The sequence below is a fragment of the Anthonomus grandis genome, chromosome 6 (assembly GCF_022605725.1).
Source record: "Anthonomus grandis grandis chromosome 6, icAntGran1.3, whole genome shotgun sequence".
Lineage (NCBI taxonomy): Eukaryota > Metazoa > Arthropoda > Insecta > Coleoptera > Curculionidae > Anthonomus > Anthonomus grandis.
The window spans coordinates 9,339,647-9,365,857 of record NC_065551.1 but is presented as its reverse complement, the minus strand read 5'-3'; the positions used below and the strand labels follow the sequence as shown (position 1 = coordinate 9,365,857).

Below are 26,211 nucleotides of genomic sequence, written 5' to 3'. Positions count from 1 at the left end.
TAGTGGATTATAGCCAGATAGTGTCCGGTGATTTCAGAAAAAAAATGGTTTCCGTAGGTGTCATAGGTATGCCGGTATAAAGCGTCAAAGTTAAAAAAAGGTGTAGAGCAAAAACTGCTCTACGTAGAAGACTGTAGACTATGTCGAAAAATAGGATTTAAAAAGTTCTTAAAATGCTGAAAGTTTGAAATTTCTAGGTGCCGCCAATAAAGAGTTATTAAGAAAAGTAGAAAAAAACGGTCAAAAAAAGGCTCAAAAAGGGGTTTATATTTGTTAACACAGCTCACCCCGTATAATACGTAGCACCATGAATAATACCTCTATTTAATCCTAAAGGATTAAGCTTTCAAACGGTGAAAACAAAAAAAATTAAAAAAATTTTTTAGAAGTAGAAAAAAATTTATTTCTCGAAAAATTCACTTTTTTTTTTTTCGAAAAAAAAAAATTTAAGTTTGAGCTCGTTTATCTCGGAAGGAGTTTCTTTTGGAAAAAAATAGTTAAAATAAAAAAGAAAGCTACATTTACGTAGAAAAGGGCTGTTTTATTCGCATTATCGGGAACATTACCGTTTAGGCCCCACGGCCGTTTAAGTCCGCGAGGTACCGCGCAAAAAGTTCAAAATTCATTCACAGAAAAATCCGACTTCTAAAGGGTTTATCTTAAAAAGCGCCCTTTAGGAGCTGCTTTATATAAAGGCCTTTAACGTCAATGAGTTTCAGAAAAATCGGCCCGGTCAGTTTTCCACAACGACTTAATCAAATTTTTTTCGACAAAAAAACCGTTTTTTGCCACGCCCACCCCTTCGGGGTGGGCGTGGCGAAAAATTTTTTTCACCGTTATATACTCTCATCCTTCCTACATATAACGGTAAAAACCCGAAAGAAAAATTCGCCATAGAAAAAAAGTTATTAGCGTTTTTGTGTCGAAAGTCGGAACCTCCGCCAATTTTTGTCGGTGCGTTCTTACAATACGCGAAGCGTATTGTAATAATATGCAATTTGAAAATCCATATGGAAATAATGATTATTATTCTGATAATAGTTATATGTATTCTAACCCGCAATTACCATATTATAATGAAGAATTCGAATCTTACTATGATTGTACTGAACCCCGAAATTATTCATACCTTATATATGATAATTCTTATCCAAATATACCTTATGCTGTGACAAAACAAAATAAAAATGTTGATACATTCCCAACAGATATTGACTCAGCAACTGTCAATGAACCCGTTATTTTACCCAGTAACCCAAATCAAAACGATTTAGACGATAAACAAAATTTTTTAACAATGTCTCTTAACCGAACCTGTCCTAATAATAAATTTAAAAGCAAATTGCAATCAAAGCAAATCTCCCGTATATTTTTATACCACAGATTAATGCAAATTTTTTTAATTGACACTGGCAGCACAAAATCTTTAATAGACCCAGAATTAGGTCACAAATTTTATCGAAAATTTATGTGGGTGCCTATGTTAAAGATCACTTAGATGTAGACTTAATTATATTTGATTTCCCAATAACTAAAGAACTTGAATATATCTTTTTAAAAATAAAGCTAAAATCTTCTTCTATTGCCATTGGTAATATTTATCGCCCCCCAAATATAAACATAGGTCCTCTTTTGAAAGATTTTGATAACATTTTATCTGAAGTTGTTCCAAATTTTGATGTGGTATTATGTTTAGGAGACTTTAATATTAATTTTTTTGATTTTAATAATGTTGTCCTTAACTGTTTTGACTCATATAATCTTGTTCAGATACTTAACGAACCAACTCGGATAACTCAAAATTCAAGCAAGCTTATAGATCCAATTTTTATCAGTGATACCACATTAGTTGCATCCTCTGGTACACTCTCTGCCGATACAATCTCTGATCACAGACTCGTTTTTGTTGACTTAAAACTAAAATCTAATAAACCTTTATCAAAACTTGTTACGTATCGTTGTTTTAAAGGTTTTGTTTTAAATGATTTTTTGTCCGATCTCTACAATTTGCCTTGGATGGACATTGTTTATGAGAACGATATAGACAAAAAATTACTTCTTTTTACTAATTTTTTAAACAGACTTTTTGATATTCATGCTCCCTTTAAAGAATCTAGAGTGACAAAACCTCATGCTCCGTGGCTAACAGAAAATTTGAAGGCTGTCATGAAGGAGCGAGATAAAGCCTTACAAAAATTTAAGCGTACTAAAGAACCTCAAGATTGGGACCGGTACAAAGAACTACGTAATTTTACAGTTTCTGTACTGAGATCCGAAAAAAAGGCCTATCTCAATTTTATTTCTAGACAAAAAAACATAAAAAAAACATGGTCAGCACTAAGATCGTTAAATGTCCTAAGCTCAAGTGATAGCAAGTTATCACCTAATTTAACAGATCCAAACTTAATAAACCAGCATTTTTCTCAATTTTTTAACAATAGATCTAACGACTGTGATGAAACTATAGAATTTTACGAAAACAACAAATTCAGCGCATCGAAAAAATTTAAGCTTTCCATGTGTTCTATAGAAGATGTTCATAAAATTATTCAAAACATAAAAACTACTGCTTGTGGCACAGATAAAATCACATCATCTATGTTAAAATATTGCAGTCCATTTATTGATCCTTACATAACTAATATTATTAACAGTTGCATAGAACAAAATTATTTTCCTCAAAGTTGGAAAACTGCAATAGGAATATCTTTACCAAAATCAAAAAAGCCAGAGACCTTCAATGACTTACGCATTATAGCAATTTTACCTGCCATTTCGAAAATATTGGAGAAAATTTTATACAGCCAGATGTACTCATATTTAAATGATAATGGTATGATCTCAGAATTGCAAAACGGGTTTCGTAAGGGGTATTCCACATCCTCCGCCTTGGCTGTGGTAACTGATGATATAATTGAGGCACTGGATCATGGACTTGAAAGTATTCTTATACTATTAGATTACTCCAAGGCATTTGACACTATAAATCATCGACTCTTATTGGCAAAGCTAAGATATTACGGTTTCGACGTCGACTCACTGTCACTCATCGCATCATACTTCTCTAACAGATCACAAAAAGTGTTTGTTAATGGTGTGTACTCGGAGTCTAGTGCCATACTATCAGGAGTACCTCAGGGCTCTATCCTTGGCCCCCTTTTCTTTATTATTTACACTTCTGAACTTATAAGCTCTCTTCATGTCGGAAAGATACAAGCTTTTGCTGACGATACCCAGTTGTACTATCACTTCTCTTCAAAAGACTTTGTTACTTGTAACGAAACTATCAATCATGAACTAAACAACCTAAAAGATCTCTCTAAAAAACATGGCCTTCAACTAAATCCATCTAAATCAAAGCTTATGCTGTTTGGCAAAAGAAATCAAAACGCATATTTAAAAAATAATATTAAAATCAAAATAGATGACCAAATATTACCATTTTGTAATTCTGCTCGTAATCTAGGTGTTATACTTGATTGTCAGCTTAATTTCTCCGATCATATTAAGTTACTTCTACAAAGGTCATTTACATCGCTTAAGCAACTATATTCCAATAGAAACCTTTTAGGTACCAAGTTAATGGCAATGTTATGTGAAACTCTTGTACTTTCTCACTTTAACTATGCTGATTTTATTTATGGCCCTTGTCTTCGTCAAGCGGAACAATATCGTATTCAAAAGGTGCAGAATACATGTATTCGTCTAATTTTTAATTTAAGAAAGTCAGATCACGTATCACATAAAATTAATGGGTTGAACTGGTTAAATATATCAAATCGTAGAACTCAACATTTGGGTCTTTTTATGCATGGTTTAATTACTAATTCAAAATTCATATCTAAATCTCTAAAAAATAAATTTAAAACCAATTTGAGCGTCCATGATATAAATACCAGAAATAAATTTAAATATATTATTCCTCGACATAATACAAGAGCATACAAGAAGTCTTTTACTTATAATGCGATTAAAACATGTAATTCCTTGCCAAACAATGAATTACTACTTTATAATTTTACTAAGTTTAAGTCAGGATTTAGGTTGTATTTGTTTAGAGAACAGTTGAGCTCCTATTTTTTAACTCACTAGTATGGTGTGCTCCAGAGGTAACATGATGGTTGTTTACGATTGCATACAAAGGTATTTGTTTGTGTACAGTCTTGTTTTGGTGCAGGTTGTGAGTTTTATATCTCCTCCGTGTTGGGTATAAGTATTTTTTTGGTGTGAACAATTGTTTCTTTATAATGTTTCATCTTTATATTATTATTCTTATTATTATTATGTATGATTACCGAAATTTATTTATTATTTATTAGGGTTAAGTTTGAGTAGCCTTAGGCTAGACTTCGCCTTTTTTTTTCCATTTGTAATATTTGTCAATCTATTGTTTTTTTTTTTGAATAAAAGACGATTATTATATATAGAGAAAACTTTCATATCCAAATAGCATATAATATAACCTACCATAATGATGTAGCCGAAATACCTATTTTTAAAATCTTCAATTTAAAAGAATATCACAAATTCTTTTTGTTTAAATTTAGCCATAAATTCTATGGTTTAATGGGCATTGATTTATTAAAACATTTAAATGCTAATATTAACATGAACACTAAAGAATTAGAGACACCATATTCAACTCTAAAAATTATTTTTGAACCTGAAAATTCCGACAAACTAATTGAAAAAAGTCATAACAAAGAAAGTAAATAGTTATTCGATAACTATTGAACCTAGAGCACAAAAGGTAATAAAAATTCCTGTAACACAAAGAAATGGTATAGGAATACTAAACTATTTTTCTTTTCAATAAGGTTTAGAAATGCCAAAAGCCTTAGTCAATATAAAAAAAAATTTCGTTATAACCTCTCTAATAAATTCAAATAAAATTCCAATAAAAATAAATATCTAAGAACCTTTTGAAATAGAACCATTAAATTTAATTGACGTAAATTTTATTGAAAAAATGGAAGTAGATTTTAACCCAACTCTTGAACATGACAGCTATCTAAAAGAAAATTTAAAGAACCTTAGATTAGATCATTGTAATAAAGAAGGGAAAGACGCATTTAAAAGATGATGTTTTGAATATAGAGATATTTTCTAGTGTGACAAAATCCTTCTTAGTTTTACAAACGAAATAAGACATCAGATACAACTTACCGACCAATCCCTAATTTTTACAAAATCCTATAGATTACCCGAAGTCCAGAGACAGGAAGTAAAAGATCAAATTAATAACATGTTAAAACAAGGTATCATTCAAGATAGTAATTCACCCTGGTCTAGTCCCATTTGGGTCGTGCCAAAAAAAATGGATGCCTCAAAAAAGAAAAAATGAAGACTTGTAATTGATTTTAGGAAACTAAATGAAAAAAAAATTGACAATAAATACCCTCTACCCAACATAACTGACATTTTAGATAAACTAGGCAAATGCCAACTATGTTACTACCCTTGATCTTGCGAGTGGATTCCACCAAATCGAAATCGATAATTCAGATATCCCTAAGATAGCCTTTAGTACCGAAAGTGGACATTACGAATTTAAACGCATGCCCTTTGGTTTAAAAAACATTCTGGCAACCTTTCAATGCGTAATGGATAACATACTTCGAGGCCTTCAGCATGCAATATGCTTAGTTTATTTAGACGACATTATTATTTTTTCCACCTTTCTAGAAGAACACATTTCAAGGCTAAAATCAATTTTTGATCTTTTGAGAAAAAGTAACTTTAAACTCTAATTAGATAAATCCGAATTTCTTCATACCACAGTTCAATATTTACGCCATATTATCAAACCCCAAGGAGTAAAACCAAACCCTGACAAAATCTCTGCTGTTAAAAGATTACCAATTCCCCAGTCACCGAAAGATATCAAAAGTTGCTGATGCTTTAATAAAGTATTTTACATGCTTTGGCGTTCCACAAAAAATAATATCCGACAATGAAACTGAATTCAATAATGACACAGTAAAAGAATTATTAAAATTACACAAAATAAATGTGCACTTCACTCAATCATCATGAGTCTAAGGGTATTGTAAAAAGACTTCACTCTACGATTATCGAACACTTAAGAATATTACTAGAACTTTTTCCTAATGAACAAAAAAATATAATGGATTATGTTATAATAGGATATAATAGTTCCATTCATAGTGCCACCAATTATACTCCATTTGAGTTAACTTTTGGTCATTCCCTATCAAGAAGCCCTAATGAAATATTTTTGCCCCATACTTTTTATAGTGATTATACAGAAACCCATAAAAACATAATGTCACATGTTTATAACAAAGTTTCAAAAAAATTGCATTCCGGAAAAGAAAATATAATAGCTAACATAATATATACGGTAATAATAACGAAACTTTTAAATTAGGACAAACAGTTTTAGATAAAAATTATGTTGAAATATCTAATAATAATAAAAATGAAACAATTCATATAAAAGAACTTAAAAAGCCTCCTGTTGTTACAGATCAACCCTCTGCAGCATCGCACCAGGAATAGAAACACCAATCATCAAAATACAATCCTGGTATACTCCCTTTAAAATTAGGTAATGCTCAAAACAAAATAGACTCTTGGACTTTTATAGAAATATACGACATTAATAACATAACTAAACAATTTAAGTCATTACAAGTTTACTACACACTCATAAAGGAAGTAATTCCAAATAATACTAACGAACATAACTTAGGAACAGAATTTTATAACACTTACCACATTGTAGAAATTCTTATAAATAAAATACAATCCAAAATTTTTCAAATAAATCCACATTTTAATAGAAAGTCAAAAAGAGGATTAATAGATGGTCTTGAATCAATTATAAAATCAATAACAGGCAATTTAGATGAAAATGACGCTGAACGTTTTAATCAAGCCATTGAAGCTCTAAGAAATAATCAACAAAATATCAAAACTCTTGTAAAAGATCAAATAACTCTTTTTGAAATATTAATACTAACTTTCAAAATACTACAAAAACATTAAAACCAAATCAATTAGTATTAGGCGATCAAATAAAATAATTACAACGTTTTATTCTAGAAACTCATAATAAAAACCTAATAACTTATCATTTTCTACATTCTCAAACCATTATATCTCAATTAATATCTTCTCCTCAAATAATTTATGATATTCTAGAAAGAATTAGGAATAAACTTTTCTAAATTAAATACCTTTCACAATGCAATCATTGATCCAAAAACATTATTAAATGAAATTAAAAGTATAAAATAACATCTAGTCAATAAAAAAATCCCCTTTCCTAGCATTGTTGAGAATATTTTAATATACGAAAAAATCATAGAGATCAAAAGCTACACAAAAGAAAATTAAGTTACGTTTATTTTAGAAATTCCAATTGTCGAGGAAGATAAGTACAATTATTATCACTTATATTCACTTCCTACTCCTCTATCAAATACCTTTAAAACAATTATTCCGAGTTCCAAATATCTTCTTTTAAATGAGCAAAATTACGTACTTGTTAATGACGCTTGCAAAGAGGTTTGCTACAACCAAGAATACTTATGCCTGGACCTCCATACAACAAAAATTGACAACCTAGCTCCATGCGAAGTAAAGCTGTTATAATATTATAAAAACACCTCCAGTTGCAGCCAGATGCCCATGAAGATTCAAGACATCGACATTCCCAGAATTAAACTAAATAAATACATTGTAGTAGTGCCAAGTGTAGTTGTTGCTATCCAGAATTGTGACGGAAATAAAGACAATATACCTTTAAATGGCACCTATCTAATCGAACTAAACAGTGATTGTGAAATCAATATTAAAAATACTATTTTACACCGCTTTAAATATGCGAAACCTAGTTTTAAAAACATAGAATTGCCTATTTTAAGTTTTAATATTTATGAAAATGCTGACTTTGAAATAAACTTTCAAGATTTAAAGATAGAAAATATAAACAATAATGAAATAAAAACAGTTTTAAATACCCTTAAAATACAAAAGCAAAAACTTAATGATTTTTTGAAAATTCTAGCTGTACGAATAAATAGTGTAAGTTTTTATACCATATTACTTTATATTATTATAATAATTTTAGCATTTTATGTATTGTATAAAACATGCTGGATGAAGAGAAAATTCTTAAAGACAACCCCGGATAACATTAAACTAGCCGACTTTCCAGGAGAACTCTGACTACCCCTATAGTTCTCCAACTCAGAGGGGAGGAGTTACGTGACCAGTAGCCCTTACCAAGCATGTTAACCAGACCTTAGCTAGTAACTTTTTATTTTTGTAGCCAACGCCTTTTAATGTTATAAATATGCCTTAAACTAATTTTGTAAACACTTCTATAAAAATTTGTTCTACGTTATACAGGGTTGGTCAAAATTATAGATTTTACCGCTAGATACAAAAATTGTGAAAAATGCTTTTTTTTTAAATAGAACGCCCTGTATATTATAACATATTCTAAAAGGAAATGGAAATCTCTTTTTAACGAGGTATTATGTTTTTATATCTAAGTAGTTCGGTTTCTGAAATAAAAGCAATTTTCTGTAAAAATCAGAATATTTTTACATATTTGCTAGTCATGAAAGGTCATGATCAATGACAAAACGTCACCAAATAATGCTATCCTTTTGACGTTTAACAGTTGCATTTAGTTGATCAATAATAGTAATACACGATAGTGTTTCTTCAAAATATTTACCTAAAAATTTATTGAAATGGAAAGAAATAGCTATTCAAATAAAGTTTTAATTTTTTTTTTATTATTCATGGACAATGTGACAAAATTGTAGCAAAAACATGGCGAAAGTTCAATGTTATGTAGAGTAATTTACAAAAAATTGGTTAAAGAAAATTTGTAAGAATACAAAATAACTTTATACAATTTGTTTCATAACTTAAGAATGATTTAATTAGTTATCCTAAGATTATAAGTAATTTACAATAAATTTGCAAAATGATTGTCATTGACTTCTAGACATTTGTTGTTTGCTGCTTGTATTTCAGAAGGATCTTATAGACCAATGCAATTGATAAGTCGTTGACGTAGTTCCTGTTTACTGTTTACCGGTGTCCATACGCTTACGTTAATACGCTTCAAATAAAGCGCAAAATCTGAAGGTATTTATAGGAGTTTAATGACCAATTGTAAAATTAAAAAAGCTATTTGTCTTTTAGTAAACAAAAAACATTAAAATTAAATTTTTCTTCAAATCCCATTTCCTTAACCGCATGTGGATTTTGATTACTCCAAAATTGTTGATTTTTTAGAAAACTTTGCTTCATCTGCCCATATTATTTTTTTTTGTGTCAGAAGTGTCTCACAATATCGAACGCGACTTGAACGTTGATCCACTTTCAGCTGATGTATTTTTGAAAATTTAAAAGGGATGCATATTATTGTCGTCCAGAATTTTTTGCACAAAATAATAAGTTTGGCCTAAATCATTTGCTGCACTCTGGATGGAAGCTTGTGGATATGCGTGAAAGTAAGCTAAAACATTCACGATATTGTCCTCATCAGACGTTACAGGCTTGGGTAAATCATTTTGAAGTTATGAACCAAATTGTATAAAGTTATTTTGTATTCACACAAATTTGAACTTTCTGCATGTTTTTGCTATAATATAATTCAATTGCTCATGAATAATAAATAGATTCCTTAAAACTTTTTGAATTTGAATAACTATCTCTTTCCATTTTAATAAATTTTTATGTCACTTAAAAAAAAAACAACCGCGTATTTACTACTAATCAACTAAATGTAACTGTCAAACATGAATAGCATAGCATTGTTGCGTCATGACCTTTCATGACCAATTAAAGCAAATGTCAAAATATTCCGATTTTTACAGAAAACTGCTTTTATTTCAGAAACTGAAATACTTAGATATATGAACATACCGTTTTAGAAAAGGATTTCAATTTTCTTTTAGAATATGTTATATTATACAGTGTGTTCTATTTAAAAAAATGCACGGATCACAATTTTTGTATCTAGCGGTAAAATCAGAAATTTTAAGCAACCTTGTATAACGTAGAAGAAATTTTGATAGTTCAAATTAATGTACAAAAGTTCCGTGAATTACAGAAAATTATTAATTTCTAGAAAACCACTAAGGATATAAAACTAAAGGTATAGGAATAACTTACACAAAAACAAACATAAGGTGATAGCGGATCGGAAAATAAAGTAATATACAGGGTATTCTATTTTAAATAACAAAGTTGCTACTATTTTTTGGCATAAGCGGCAACGCTGTATCGCTAAAAATATTTTTAATCGTTAGATCACCAGCTAAAATCCATGATGCAAAATTTAAAAAAAAAATCCCTTTTCCGTAAACGTCTAAGGTTCAGGCAATACTAGAGCGAATGCTTTATTTTAGTTACTAATAAGAATAGTATGATAAATGTACATGAAAGTATTTAAAACTATTATTAATGGTAATTAATAACGATCGGCTTTTGAATGAAAATTTTGCTTTACAAAAATATCATTGTACAAGTAATGATTTAAACTTTTAGGTATCGTAGTTAAAATTAATCGTAGTCTACCTTATAGGATAAAATGCTGCCAATCAATAATAAGTTATTATGTTATTCCTAAATATATAATACTGCAAGGCAGCTCCTTAAGCATACCAAACTAATCAATTATTAAATATATCACAAACATAAAAAATATAATTTAATTTTTTAGAGCTCTACGAAAAGATTCGAGAATTAAATTAAAATTACTATTATGGTAATCTAACCAAATCTATTATACAATGCATCCGTAAAGTAGCTAATAAATTCAATAAAAATTAAAGGGATCGTTTCTTATAAAAATGCCCGAACTCGTCGATTTTCATATTTGGTTTTGGATTTTTCTATGTGAAAATTAAATATATAGGGTGACTCAAAAAAATATAAGACGTCATCAATATGTTTTTTATTGGAAAATACAATTTTTTAATGCAGAATCAAAAAGGACGCATTTTTTTGCAAAGGATGTGGTACAAATAAATAGTGGTTACATAAACAATTTTGAACTAAAAATTAATATAAAATTAAAGAAAGACCTATCTAAATTAAATGTTCGAATTGAGCACCGTTAACAACCTGACAATAACCAAGACGATATAAAAATTCTTTTTATGTTGTTAATGACATCTGGAGTAATATTTATAATTTCCTGGAGTATTTGTTCTTTTCTTTTAAAAAATCTTCTAAACTCGCTGGTTTAGTGACATACACTTTACTTTTAAAGTATCCCCATAAAAAGTAATCGAGGGTGTTGAATACATCTCACCAGTAAGAGTGTCATCAAAAAAGTAAGGTTCTAAAACTTTTCCTTCCACTATACCACACCACACACTGACTTTTTGAGAATGTTGTGTATAAAATGCTGCGAACCAATAGGGGTTTTCGGTATCGACCATTCTATCTGTTTAGACGGCCGTTTAGATTAAACGTTGCTTCGTCAGAAAATATTATCTGTTTTACAAAATTAGTGTTATCATTACATAATTGCTACTCACAACATTTATTTCGACAATCAAAATCATCTTCCGATAACTCTTGAAGTAATATTTTTTTAAGGGTGAAACTATACTTTTTTTCAATACTTTATGCACAGTAAATCGCGATAAATTAAAACTAAAAGCCATGCATGTGATTATGACTTTGGGTTTATCTTGGACCGTTAACAGAACGTTAAGCTCATATTCTTCAGTTATTAAACTCCAACCACATTTTTGAGTATCCCGAATATGCCCGAATTCACAAAACCTTGCTTCAACTCTGCTTAACATGTTTTGGCTAATGGGCAACCAATCAGGATGAGTTGCATTAAACAACTGATTCACCTCCTTTTGAGTACGCGACATATCATCGAAACCAGTCATGCACAAGATTTTGATTCTTTTACGTTCAATTAATTTTCTCATATTTCATACAATAACAGTAGATAATAAAGTGTAGTTACTAATCATATGCAAGATGACACTGCTTTCGCCTCTTAAAAAGAATTAACACCACTTGCAAATGTAAAGATACTTAGTTTCATCAAAATACATTCACTTTTTTACACTGACAATAACGACTAAAAAACCAAAATACCAACATTTAATTTAGATAGGTATTGCTTTAATTTTACATTTTATCATCGTTCAAAATTCCTATGTAACCACTATTTATTTGTGCATTAAAAATGGTAATTTCCATTTAAAAAACATATTGGTGACGTCATATCTTTTTTGTGTCACCCTATATATTTTATTTCTACGTAGAAAAAACCTAAACCCAATATTAAAATCAAAGGCTTTGAGCATTTTTTTCAGCAACGGTCCATTTAATTTTTATAGAATGTATCCGCTCCTTTAAGGATGCACTGCATAGATATATTTCTATAATAATGAATAATAGAATATATTTTTAAAAATCATTAAGGACGAGCTGGAGTTTTCTAAAACACATTTAAAAAATATTAAAGAAATTATAACAGATATTTAGATTAAATTTTATAATCATTCATTTTTTATACTACGAATTCATATAATACGAATATATTTTTTTTCTCTGTTGATAAGAGAATTGCTTATTTTTTTATGTTATTCCTGCGTTTGTACTCTCAATGAAATATACAGTTTTAAAGATTATGTGTTTTATATTCGTGATATCCTAGTAACAACAATTGGTACGAATATAGACGAAACGTATAATAGATTAAGCAAAAGATATAAAGTGCAAATTAAAATAAGAATAAAAGAGATGAAGATTTGCAAAGAGAGTAAAAATGAATCAAAAAACATAAAAGAAAGAAGCAACAAGAACTTCAATTGTCCTCGCACAGCGTACTAGCTCCTGAGGGCTGGGGGCATTATGTATTTATTGCCGATGTTTATTAAATTTACTTGTATTTCTTTTGTTATATTGCATTTGAAAATAAACATTATTATTATTATTAATTAAGGAGATCAATTAAGAAGATCAATTAAAGTATTTGATACAGTATCCACAAATCAGTTGCGTTGGTCAAGTTAATTTTTTTAGCTTTGCTAAAACATTAAAAAATCAATAATTTAATTTACATTACAGGATTGATACTAATTCATTATATCCAATGTTAATAATTCAGGATATAAAAACAGTACTAAAGTTACTCTTGCTAATCAAATTCATTGTTTGAATACTCGACACTGTAATAATATTTATCCAAGCCTTGTTAGAGTAAATATTGCTCATAATCTCATATCTGTTGCTTTTTCCACTTTCGATAGTTTACTTCCATATATTAAAAATGCTTCCCATAACACTCAAGATGTCGATGGTTTCTCGTTTTTAACTATTATTGATACCTTGCAATGTATTTAAAATTTATTGTTTATATGAATGCTTTATGCATAATTTAAATGACATTTCTATTTGGTAACTGGTAGAGTGTATATTAGATTTTTGATAAAAGGAATGTATATTTATAATATTAATAGATATTTCATGAGGATGTTGTTATATATTTAGGATAATATTTTATAAATTTGTTTTTTTTTTCTATTTACTCAAAAAATGTATTTCTGTCATTATAGCATGGCTGTGGGGTTAAAAGTAAATTTAAATATTACGACAAAACTAAACTTTCATCTTAATTTCACCAGACAAAAAGAAATCAATTTTAAATAAGACTTGGGAATAACTAAAAACTATCAGTATTAATTATTTTCATGAGTTTTACCTATTTTATTGGAAAATACCAAAGATAATACTACTACGGGTACTACTACTACTTCGTAGTAGTATTATCTTTGATAATACTTGACGCTGCTCAAATATTATCTTGCTTATTAATATATGCTGAATTATTGAAAAGAACAACACTTATTCACGTTAGTGATACTTTTAGAAAACCAATAAATCATAAATAAAATAACTCAGTTAAGCTATAATAGATTTTTTTATACTCAAGAGCAGAGGTTTTATTTATTAATCTCTAAGCTTGTATCTTCTTTTGAATATTCTACCTTCATTTTTTTTTAAATTAAAAGGAAAAACAATATTTTGTTTTTGTATTATGAAATCTTCGTCGATTAGCCTAATCTACTAAATAAAAAGTAAAAGTATATGTAAACAGTGTACTTACTTGTAAAGTATGATTTTAAACAAAACATTCTTATTACTATATGTAGTCACTGTAATAATATCACTTTAAATAATAAAATCACACGTAACTAATTCTTTTTCAAGATACATTATTACTTATGACCAGGCAAACATTTAAACGCCATAAAATGCCATCTCTGGTGGTCGACAATGTAAAACAATTCGAAAGAAAAGATAAACTACCAAATTTTACCCATGTCACATTTCCGGTGAACATCCCACGACGCGACCCTGACTATATTTGTATTTGCAAATGGGATCTTGAAACCATGTATGAAATATTATGACCACGTCGTTTATATAGTGCATTCGCCATGGTAGGTATAGACTATTGACCAGACGGTTGATAAAACCAAATTCAAAAGTTTTAAATGCATGTGTACGACTTTTTATTATTATGTAGGTGTCCTTAACATACATGCATATTTTAAAGCTTTTTAGTAAATAGTTCGGTAGCAAAAAGCATGGGCCGACATTTTTAGCAGTATTTATTTTATAACCTGCATAATATGGCAACATTTTGTAGTGATTCTTTATTAGGGCGAAGTAGCAAAGCAAAGTATCACTTTACGAGAAACTTTGACAACAAAGTCTTCTTTTTTATTTTCTTTATTCTTAATTAAAATGAATTTTGTACTAATTTGGGGCTGGGAGGGCTTAGTGCCAATCGGGGTAATAGTGAACGGCATTGTAGCGAGTCCCCTGGGCAGCGATGTGTCACACACCAGTCTGTTAAGACTGTGCGGTACCCCTGGCTGATCGGGGATATGCGAGCCGTGCAAGCATCTTTCACGCGGTAACCCTGCTAAAACTGAATCCTGCGGCTATAAGCAGGTAAAACAGGATGTCGACAATCTTCCAAGTGGCGGTGCTTGCAGCAGTCAGACTGAGAACACACTCTCTTTCTACGAGTACTATGCTTGGGTGTGATTCTGCATTTTCTACTTTCTGCTATCCGCTATCAGTCAATCCAAAGTTTACGGAATAGAATACAAGTTGGGTCACTCCGGTCGGCCGTCAAAATCCACCCCGCAGTTCCCCCTCTGCCCGGTGCATCAGGTCTGGTGCACATTTATTTATTGATGTATACCGAGCGCGCCAAACTCATTTCAGTTTTACTCAGGTTTTGGTGTATATGGTGGAGTTAAAAGATTTTATTGATTGTATGGAGGATTAAATGTCTAATCGAAATATTTGTTCAGTGGATGGTTGTGAAAGTCGAGTGACAGATCAGATATCGTTTTTTAGATGCCCTAAAGATGAAGGAAGATATGTACCAAATAAAGATTCTATTAAATATGTTTTAATTATGAAACTGGAGTTTTCATTATCTATATTACTTTAACTCAACCTTTTATTTAATTCTTTACAAGGGATTAATATTAGTAAATGAATATTGTAAATAAAATACTTAATTAATTATTTAACCACCCAACTAACATTTAAAATAACTCGTATAAAAAAAATAATAAAAAATTATAATTTATTATGCAGTCTTAAATGAAACAAAAATTTTAGGTGTCAAGCTTGGAAAAATGCCCTAGGATTTATAGGATCCCATAGATACGCGTATAAGACTCCAACGCAATGTTATAACCGTATTAGAATTTGTAATTTGCATTTTGATAATGACAGTTTTACAAATTTCTCGAAAACTCGAATTCATTCGTATGCTATCCCATCGATTAGAGTAAAGGTATGTTTTTTTTTTATAAATTCAAACCTAATCAAATTAGTTTTTATTAATTTTAAATTAAAATAATATAGGACATATTGTAGACGATGCACATTTTCCTAAAGCCAGTGTTGATGTCATTGTTCAGACAGAACCCTTCGAAGTAAATGAGCCAAAGCAGCCGTTACTAAAAAGTAAGATATTTATTTAAATAAAAATACCTATAATATACTAATACTTATAAATAAAACGTATAGTCGTTATGTTTTTGTAACATACCAAAATAAAAATATTGCGCCTTAAAAATCTGAATATATAATTGAACATATAATCTAAATTAGCAAAATTAGTTGCAGGAACCCAAACGTCAGTAAAACTTTCAGCAGATACCCCAATGTGACAAAAAAGGAAAAAGGTTTCAATAAAAATAAAAAAAAGGGTCAAGTATGGAATTTCAGAGGCGACATTGGAATTATGGTTCGCAGGCAAAAATAGTGGCGTGGAAGGATTAGCGCGAGGTAGTATACGGACGATAATTTGAGTATAGCTGTCGTTACCGAAAATTGTTATATATGTTTAGTATATTAGTGTATTATTACTTTATTGATATTACGTTGAGGATAATTAAACCGGTCAAAGTATTCTCGTATCTATAATTTTTCTGTGACATCAAGAAAAGTCAAAGTCAAAAGCCAAAAATCAAAAAAGTTTATTACCAAAAAAATAGTTATAAATATAGTTAGCTACATGAGAAAATAAAATTGACAATTTTTGGTAAAAGGAACTGCTTCGCGATTATATAAAACCGATAGCGCAATTTGCGTGAAACAGGCCTTGAAAACATTATAAATAAACACAAAAAAAATCCTAATTAACCTAAACAAGAACAAAACTAAAACTAAAAAGGGTAGAAACAAAAATGGCCAAGCAATTTGGCTGGCATGCGACGGAAGGTAACAAGAATAGACAAAAAAGAACCACAAAAGAAAGATTGGACAGGCCAGCTTATCCTTGGTCTTAGTTGATTTTGCAGTTTATACTACTATGTATCTACTACTAGTCATACTACTAGGCATCTCGTTGGGAGTCGAGAAGAATTTGCTTAACCTTGGTGTAAAATTTATTAAATGACAAATCTTTAATATTATTTGGCAAGTTATTCCACATTGTAACTCCGACAACCGACTTGTGGAAGTTACTTGTTCTATGTTGAGGTATCCTAAAATTTCCAACATTACGAGTATTGTGTAAATGCGAGAGAGTAGTAAATAACTTATTTAAATAAGGGGGTTGACCCGACTTTATTATTTTATATATAAAGGCATATATGTGTAATTTTCTTCTCCTTTCCATATTTAAAATAGAATTTATGTTTAAATAAGGTGTGATATGCTCCCGATAGGCAGCGCTATAAGAAAATCTTATACAGCTATTTTGCAATTTTTGTATAGATCTAGAAAGCTCAATTGTTATAGAATTAGAATATACGATATCACCGTAGTCGAGTAAGGAGAGAATAAGGCTATAGCAGAGATAATATTTGGTTTTACTCTTTAAGACATTTTTAAATCTGTACAGATTTCTAAGACGCATATAGCCTATATTTAATTTGTTCTTAATGTGTGTCTCAAAACAGTCAAGCAAGTTAGAATCTAAAGTCAATCCTAATATTTTCACTTCATTGACAACTGGAATTTTTTCTCCATTAATCTTAATATTTATACTTTCATATAAGTGTTTCCGAATTCCTGACTTACAGCCATTTAAAATGATGTTAGATTTAGCAGGGTTAATTTTTAAGTTATGCTCATTGGAAAAATTAACTATGTTTAGTATATCCGATTTCATTTTTTGCTCAGAAATATTAAAATTTAAAAAATTTAATGGCATGTATATTTGAGAATCATCAGCATATTGTTGTAATTTACAATGTTCAATACAGTTAGGCATCTCCGCAACATAAATCGAAAATAAAAGAGGTCCCAATATGGAGCCCTGAGGAACACCAACTTCCAAGTCAAGATACCCTGAGTGCTTCAAACTTCTATTGCTGGTTTTTAACAACACCGAATGTGATCTATTTTTAAGATAGGAATCAAAAAAAGAAACTGTAGATTCGGAACAACCAAAATATCCCAACTTTGCAAGGAGCATTGAGTGATTTATAGTATCAAATGCTTTGCTAAAATCAAGCACCGCCATGCAAGTACTTTGTTTATGTTCTTCGTTAAGTCTTATATTATCTAACATTCCCACCAGACTAGAGTTGGTGAATATGCTTTTCTAGAATTTTAGAAACTATTGATAAAATACTTATAGGCCTTATGTCTTTTAGTTCTTTTGGATTAGAAATTTTTGAAATATGTCTTATAGGTGCTTTTTTCCAGATATCAGGATATACATTTGTAAGAATGCAAGTATTTAAAATGTTAAGAAGTGGTTTTTTGCAAAAAGGTAGGCAAAGCTTGATATCATTTATACAAAGTCCGTCAGCTCCTATAGCATTTGATTTTATGGTCTTAATTATACTGTTAACCCTTTCTTCATCAAGAAGACTTAAATTTAATTCTTGAATACTATTATTCCATTTATTTTCATTGTAAAAATTTAATTTGGTTTGTGATATATTATTGTTAATTTGGTTAACGCATTGAGAAAAATAATTATTTAGGGCTTCTGGATTACTAAAATTACAAGGCAGATCGGTATTCTTTGATTTAGTTAGATGTAGTTTATTAGCATTTATCCAAAAATCACGATTTTTTTTGTAGAAAGTGTGTTAAAATATGATATTTTTTCCCGCTGAATAGCATGTTTTGTATAGTTTCGCAATTGCTTATAATAGTTTAAGTTTAACTCAGTTTTATTTTTTTTATATTTTCGCAATGCTTTATCTCGGAGCTTCATAAGCAATTTAATATTGTCTGTTATCCAAGGAGTGAATGGTTTATTTTTAATATTTTTAGTCTTAATTGGCGCACGTTTATCAACTAAACAAAGTATATTGTTGTTAAAAGCCACAAGTTTATCGTTAACGGAATTTAGGTAATATATACTATCCCAATTAAGTCTTAAAGCGTCATGCTCAAATAAATCCGTATTAATAACACTATAGTTCCTACATTTCATTTTAAAATGTCCCTCTTTACTTTTAGGAAACTCAAGACAACAGAATACTAAGTTGTGATCACTAATGGTTTGCGGCAAAGACAACAAACCGACACCATTTATTGGGAAATGTTAATTTATAATAATGACATCAAGTAGGGTACTTGTATTGTTAGATATATTCCATCTTGTAGGCTCGGTTATTACTTGATTTAAATCAAATGTATTTAAGAGCGCTAAAAATCTGTCAGAAAGTCTACACTTCTTTAGTAAATTAATATTAATATCCCCCATAAAAACCACATGATCAAATAAAGGAACAATATTTGTAAATAGATCCTCAAGGGAATCAAGAAAACTGTTAATATCTGATAAAGGTGGACGATATATTACGGTAAACAAAATATTTTTGCTAGAAATCTGAGTTTTTATGCTTAAGAATTCGAAGTTCTGTGGCGGGTTGTGAATGTGATAAACTTCAAAATTAGCATATTTTTTAACATAAAAACCGACCCCACCGCCACGCCCTAATCGATCTTTCCTGACGAAATTATAACCCTCAATTTGATGTGCCAAGTTATCAGTATAAGCCGTCAACCAGGTCTCAGTCAGTCCCAAAATATCAAAATTATTATCAGTTATGTAATTTACAAATTCATCGAATCCAGTATTAAGGGACCGAATATTGAGATGACCACATAAAAACTTATTATTGGATTTTAATAATTGATGCGTATTAAGACCAAACTGGCCATTTCCGCCATTATCATCCATTACAAAAAACAAGCTTGTTCCTATTACCATCCACCAGCACCCCACGCCAATGCCAAGCCCCCGAAAAATAACTAGCTAACCTAGCCATATCCATAAAAAATAAAACTAAGAATAACATTAAAAAAAAAAAAAGTTACCACCACACATAAAACTATGTTAGGCATATGTATATAAAAAAATAAACAAAAATGAAATTAAATCCCTAAAATCCCTAAAAGTATTACTTAAAGAGACAGTAAAAACATTAGAAAAAACTATTACTACCCACATTTGCAAAAGAAGCCTAGAAACAGAAATAATTATGGATGACGTTCTGAAATTTTCGGATTTTTTTGAAGAAACATGCAATATGTTAAAAACTCAAATATTATTTCTCAATAAGGACTCAAAGGGACGCAGGTATACCAATGAATTTAAACCAAAGTGTTATTTTTTTTGGATCTCTAAGTGTGTTTTTTCTGGATCCAAAAGCTTACAAAAAAATGTCCACAGTTTATCCTTTACCATCAAAATCTACATTAAACCGTTTTACGTAACAATGGGTTTAACGAATTTGTTTTTAAAGTAATAGAATGTAATGAGTAAAATTGTTGCAGGAAAAAGGAAGAGACTGTATTTTATGCATGGACGAAATATCTTTAAAATCTCACCTGTTTTATGATATTTCTAAAGACAAAATTGTAGGATTTGGTTCAGGATCATATAAAGTTGCAGGAACTGCATTAGCGATAATGGCAAAGGGAATTGTTAGCACTTGGAAACAACCTATTAAAAAAACATTGCCTATTTTTTTATTATACATCTGCACCTGTTAATCATTTAAAAGATATTTTATTTGAAACTGTCCGAAGGATGCGCAAAACCGGTTTAAATATTTTTGGGGTTGTATCAGATCAGGGTACTAATTTTCAAAAACTATCTAAAAGCTAAAGATAATTCCACATTCTTTGTTGAAGATGAAAATTTAGAACTTGTTTATTTATTTGATGTTCCCCACTTACTCAAGTCGACAAGAAATAATTTTTTTCAACACATTCTTTGTTTAAATGAAGGAGAAACAAGTAAAAAATATTTAGAAATTATGTATAATATTGACAAAAAGAAGCAGTTCAAAATGGCCCGTAAAATAACAAACGACCACATTTATTCTAAATATAAATTTCAAGAAATGAAAGTAAAGTTAGCTTTGCAAGTATTTAGCCGCTCTGTAGTGGTAGCTATACATATTTATATTGAATTTAACGGCTTGCCAAAAGAAGCAACTGTAACAGCCAATTTTATATTTAAAATAAATAATCTATTTGATTTATTAAACTTCAACTACTTACAAGATTTTTAAGCTTTCATGGAAACTGAAAAACAAAAAAAGTTATTGCAAGATATGGAAAACCTTTTTAAAAACTAAAAAGTAAGAAGCTTTTAAGGAAAAAATATGACAAATAGGACAAAATTTATTTCTGGGTGGCGGCTTACAATAAGATCAATTTTAATTCTTTGGAAAATGTTACAAAAAAAAGGTTATAAATATTTATTTACGCGTCATCTCAATCAAGATTGCCTCGAGCACTTCTTTGGTGAAATTAAAAATTGTTGTGAAAATTCAAAGCATCCTACTCCTATTCAATTCTGTCAATCCTTTAAAAAGGTTTTTGCGTTAGGATATTTATTGTTACGTCAGCATGTGCGACTTCATAATATTTAATTATGTTATCAAAAGGAATTCGTGTTTTCTGATTAAACTTAGATAGAATCACTAATAGTTCTTGATATTTGAGAATACTATGATGCATTATGTTTATTTCTGCGTAATTAATTGCAGTTTGCACACTCATACGTATCTCATTGATAACGCGAAGATTGTTTTCTAGCGTATCGAGTAGCAAGATAAAATATAGTGTAGAAGACGTTGACTGACTCATCTGTCTTAGATCATTAATTTCCTTATATAATTTCTGCTGATTATTTCCTATGTTATTATTGTCATAGCGTTCTCCATCATCTGCGTCTAATGTGCCGTATAGATATTTTTGCGCTTTTCCTAAGAAGTTAAATAGTCCTCTTTTATTTCTTTTTGAAATTGGCTTGCCAAAGTCTTATTTGCATACATAAGCGTTTTCTTTGTTAGTTTTAAGCAATTCCTTTTATTAGTTAAGTTAGTAAGATTTACGTGATAAAATAAATGTGATGATAACTAGTTACTACATAACCTTTTCCTTGGTAGATTGGTAATATTGGGTTGTTAAGAGTTTCAATCTGGTATTGTGCGTTCACGAGCAGCGGAAGTAGTACAAGAAGGGTCTTAATTTCCTAAAATTTAGAATGATTTTAATATCTTTAGGGTATCTTTGCTTTTTGAACGTCTTTATTTTATAGATAGGTTCTAATTTCTGTGATAATTTTTTAGGTGTTTTTAACAATTCATCAGTATTTTCGGGTATTTCAGGGTCGTTTTCTCTATTTTGATTAAGTTTGCTAAGGACATTTGCCTTTTTTGCATTCATTTTGGAATAAATGTTTTAATTTAATTCCTTGAAGGTTTCTGTCAACTCATTTATATAATCCGTTTGTAATTGATCTAATTTTTTCTCAAAATTTAACTGATAATTAAGGTTTCCTTTAATTATCTGGAATGGGGTATAATCGTGTGACGAATGTATGCTGTTGTTGTAATTTAATACAGCTAAATCAATTATATTTTAAAGTGGTTTTTGAGAATGATCGTTTTTCAAAGCAACTAGGCTTTCTTTTAGAGTTGAATGAAATCTTTCAATAGGTGAGTTTGAATTCGGGTTATATGGTGTTGTAAAATGCAACTTAATTTTATATGCTTTACAAAGATCTTGAATTAAGTTACTTTTAAAATTTCGAGCGTTGTCTGTTGTGATTCGACATGGGGTTCCATGGTGTGAGAAGAATTTAATTAAACCCTGACATATCTCACTTGATGTCTCATTTATTGGATATGCTGCAGCAAATTTTGAAAAGTTATCTATTATTGTTAGATACTTTTGAGCTGCTATTGAATATTGTATATTCTATTGTATATTATTGTATATTATTGTATATTCATGTAGATATGCTTAAAGGGTTTAGATCCTGTTGGGGTTGGTTTAAATATTACCTTGTGTGGATGTCGATCATATTTCGTTTTTTGACATACTTCACAGGTGTTAATAAAATCTATTACATCTCTTTCTAGGCTTGGCCAATAGTAGGATTGTTTAATATTTTTAATATTTTCATTTATTCCTCTATGTGATGTCTTTGTTGTATGATATATGTTAGTTATTTGTTTTTGTTCGTCTTGATTTGTCACATCTTCAAGTAGGGTGTTAGAAATGACTAATTTAAACATATTATTTGAGAACGTTTCTCGGAATATTCTAAGAATTACTGGTTCTAGTTCCTTATTTTGGAAATGTAAACAGTAACTGTCTGGTAGTAAATGGTCTCTTAGAAATATTTGTATTTCTTCTGTTATTGGGTTTTCATTTATAAACATTCTTATTCTTTTCTTGGTTTCGAATAATTTCTTCATTATTGAATAGGGTTTTTCATTTCTTGTTGGTTTCATGGTTCGTTGTTCTTTTCATTCGGAGGTTTTATTTGAATATCTGATATTATTCGAGTTTTTGGTTCTAGTTTGGCTTTTTCAATTTCTTTTTGTGGTTCAACAGGTTTTCCTGCGGTTCAATTCCTTGCGATTCGAAAAATCGTTTAATTTTATCATGCCAAGCATATTGGTCTTTAGTTTTTTTATTTCTTTCGCATACAGCAGACATATGTGTTAATGGTCGATCTATTATATTTTAAGGGTGTATATCCAACGGTGGTCTTAAAAGTGCATTGGCATTTAAGTTTCGAGTGCTTTTCTTATAGTGGATAGTGTATTCGAATTCTTGAAGTTTTAGTCTCCATCTGACTAATTTTGAGTTTGGTTCTTTAATGGAAAATAACCACTGAAGTGGTTTATGATCTGTTACCACTGTAAATTTTCTACCAAATAAATAAGGTCGGAAATATTTGGTGGCCCAGACAATTGCTAATAATTCCTCTTCTATTGTAGAATAGTTACATGCAGCTGGGTTAAGACTTCTGCTTGCATATGCTATAGGCAAATCTGATCCAACGGGACCTTGAGAAAGTATGGCACCGATTGCGTAATTGGATGCGTCTGTAGTCAGGACGAATGGCTTTTCAAAGTTAGGATGTTAAAGTATAGGATCATTCATTAAAATGGTTTTACAAAGATTAAATGCTTCTACAAAAGGTGTATCATGAATTATTTTAACATTTTTCTTTAGATAGTGAGTTAGGGGTTTTGCAATTTTAGCAAAATTCTTAATGAATTTCCTGTAGTATCCGATAAGTCCTAAAAAAGATTTTATTTCCTTTGTGGTGTTTGGAATCTTGAAATTTTTTATTGCTTCGACTTTCTTTGGGTTCAATAGAATTGAACAGAGGGACAAAGTCCTTGTTACTTTGATTCTATAAAATATCTATAAAATGTTTTTCATCGTAAGTGTCGCAATGTCTATGAAATTTTCATTTTTCCTTTAAGAACAAATTTTAAGAAAACGGTTATAGATAAGGGTATACTTGTTAGTATCAAATTGAAGATAAAAGAATACTTTATCCAAACGCGGTATAGGATACAGGGTTCCATTTAAAAAAACAATTTTAAAAAGTAGCTCCTCTAACATAATTAACATTCTCCCTATTTAAGGTTTGTTCCGTTTCATGGTTTAGCTGCAATGGAGCATCGCGGTATTAAATGGACACCCTGTTTAAAATAAAACAGTTATATTTAATGATAACATAAATCATATATGTATTCATCAGAAAATTAATAGTTTTGATCTCGGTTTTTTTATTTAGTTTTATTCTCATAAATTTTGTAAATATAATTAATACCAACATCGCGAGAATGTCAACACTTTATTGCGAAGCTTACATAATAAATAAAGCCAAGCAATATTGTTTTAAAATTGTTTGTTGATGTACCACTTTTTAAGCAAATTTTACCAAAGGCAAATACATGAGTTTGCTGCGTTCGTTAAGACGTATATATACAGGTCCCGTCAGTAAAAAGTTTCAGGTCGTTCTGTGAGAACGGTTTCGCGCACCAACACAGGCAACGGGGCGCCGAGATGCACGCCTTGCTTTTGCGACTCAATTAATAAACTTGTTCCCACCACACTGCCGTATCCAAATTCATTTTTGTAGTAGGCGAATTTTAACGTCAAAAATATCGCTATATGTTTTAGTTAGAGTTTTCACGATTTAATAGTGCGACTCACAAAATAATGCTATTATTTTTTATATCAATAATAATGAACATTTTTTTCTTTTTGAATTAACAAAATAAGTCAACGCCAACTTATACCTTAGCTTTTAAAGTAAAAAGATATTTTTAGAAAAAAATAAAATTATGTAAAAATTGAATATTTATTAAATGTTTTCTTATTCTAAAATTTTAAAAGACTATATATATAGATTATTTAAAAAAATGAACTTTTTACATTTAATTCAAATTCAAAAAATACTAATGGATATGAAAAAATTAAAATGGATATAGCATAAAATATTTAGTAGTTTGTCTAGTTGCATCTGCATATTTTCTTTTCGCCCAATCCATTCCCTGACACCACGTGAGGTATGAATTGGTTAATTCATACCTCATCGTGAATTATCTTATACCCATTGGGACTGATGACGTCAACGGACGGCAGCAACATATTTTCGAGAACGGTCCTATACTCCAGGTAGATTGCCCTTTATTTGTCAAATTACTTCAAGACCATTCAGAGATATCTCACCCCAAGCATTGACTGAGAATCGTCCACTTCGGGGTCTCTAACAAATAAATTTGGGATCGTATCATGTGTTATTTAGACTAAAAACTTTTACTTAGCTCGAAATTGTCGATTGCCAAGTCTTTTCGTTTATACAAATAACATCGTTTTAGAATCCTCAGGTATAAAAAAAGGTTAGAAATATTGAATAGTCTATTAAAAACTCGTGTGTCGAATATACACGGTGACGCATCGAAAAATTCCCGCAAGGCATTATAAAGGGGAAAAGAACTTTTCTTCAAAATCAAAATGTAGGTACGTCAAGTTTGTTTGGGCGAGTTACAATTTTTGATGTTAAAAGCATAACAAAATCTTTAATTCATTAAATGGAAGTGTGATCCCTAAATTTTTCCCTGAAAGTCAATACCTCATTAAAAAGAGCTTTTAATTTTATATGCATCGCTGCTTAGTTTTTAAAAACGAAAGTTTTTAAGAAAATTACGTCTAAAAACTGACCTTTTTTAATATTTTGAAGCGTATGTGAAATAATAAACTTCAATTTATTATAAACTACTAAGAAATAAACTTATTAACGTACAACTAACAGCAAGAAAACAATTCTCAGACTAACATAACTAACTCACAGCAAGCGTTTTTATGCAAAATCGCCAAACATTACATTCCCAGAAATCTCCATAAGAAATA

At 29.9% G+C, this 26,211-nt stretch overlaps 1 protein-coding gene across 4 annotated transcripts in view; it reads right to left on the bottom strand.

The window, feature by feature from the left end:
- The window catches only part of LOC126737047 (beta-1,4-mannosyltransferase egh-like), a 188,857-nt gene that overhangs the window by 66,952 nt on the left and 95,694 nt on the right, over window positions 1-26,211 (bottom strand). Inside the window, exon 1 of one of the 4 annotated variants that reach the window (XM_050441734.1) lies at window positions 14,135-14,466. The exons of the other annotated variants lie outside the window; for them this stretch is intronic. Within the exon in view, the coding sequence (XP_050297691.1) occupies window positions 14,135-14,162 (28 nt within the window). The 5' untranslated portion in view covers window positions 14,163-14,466. Of the gene's footprint in view, window positions 1-14,134; window positions 14,467-26,211 lie in introns of those variants that run through there. 4 annotated transcript variants of the gene reach the window in all.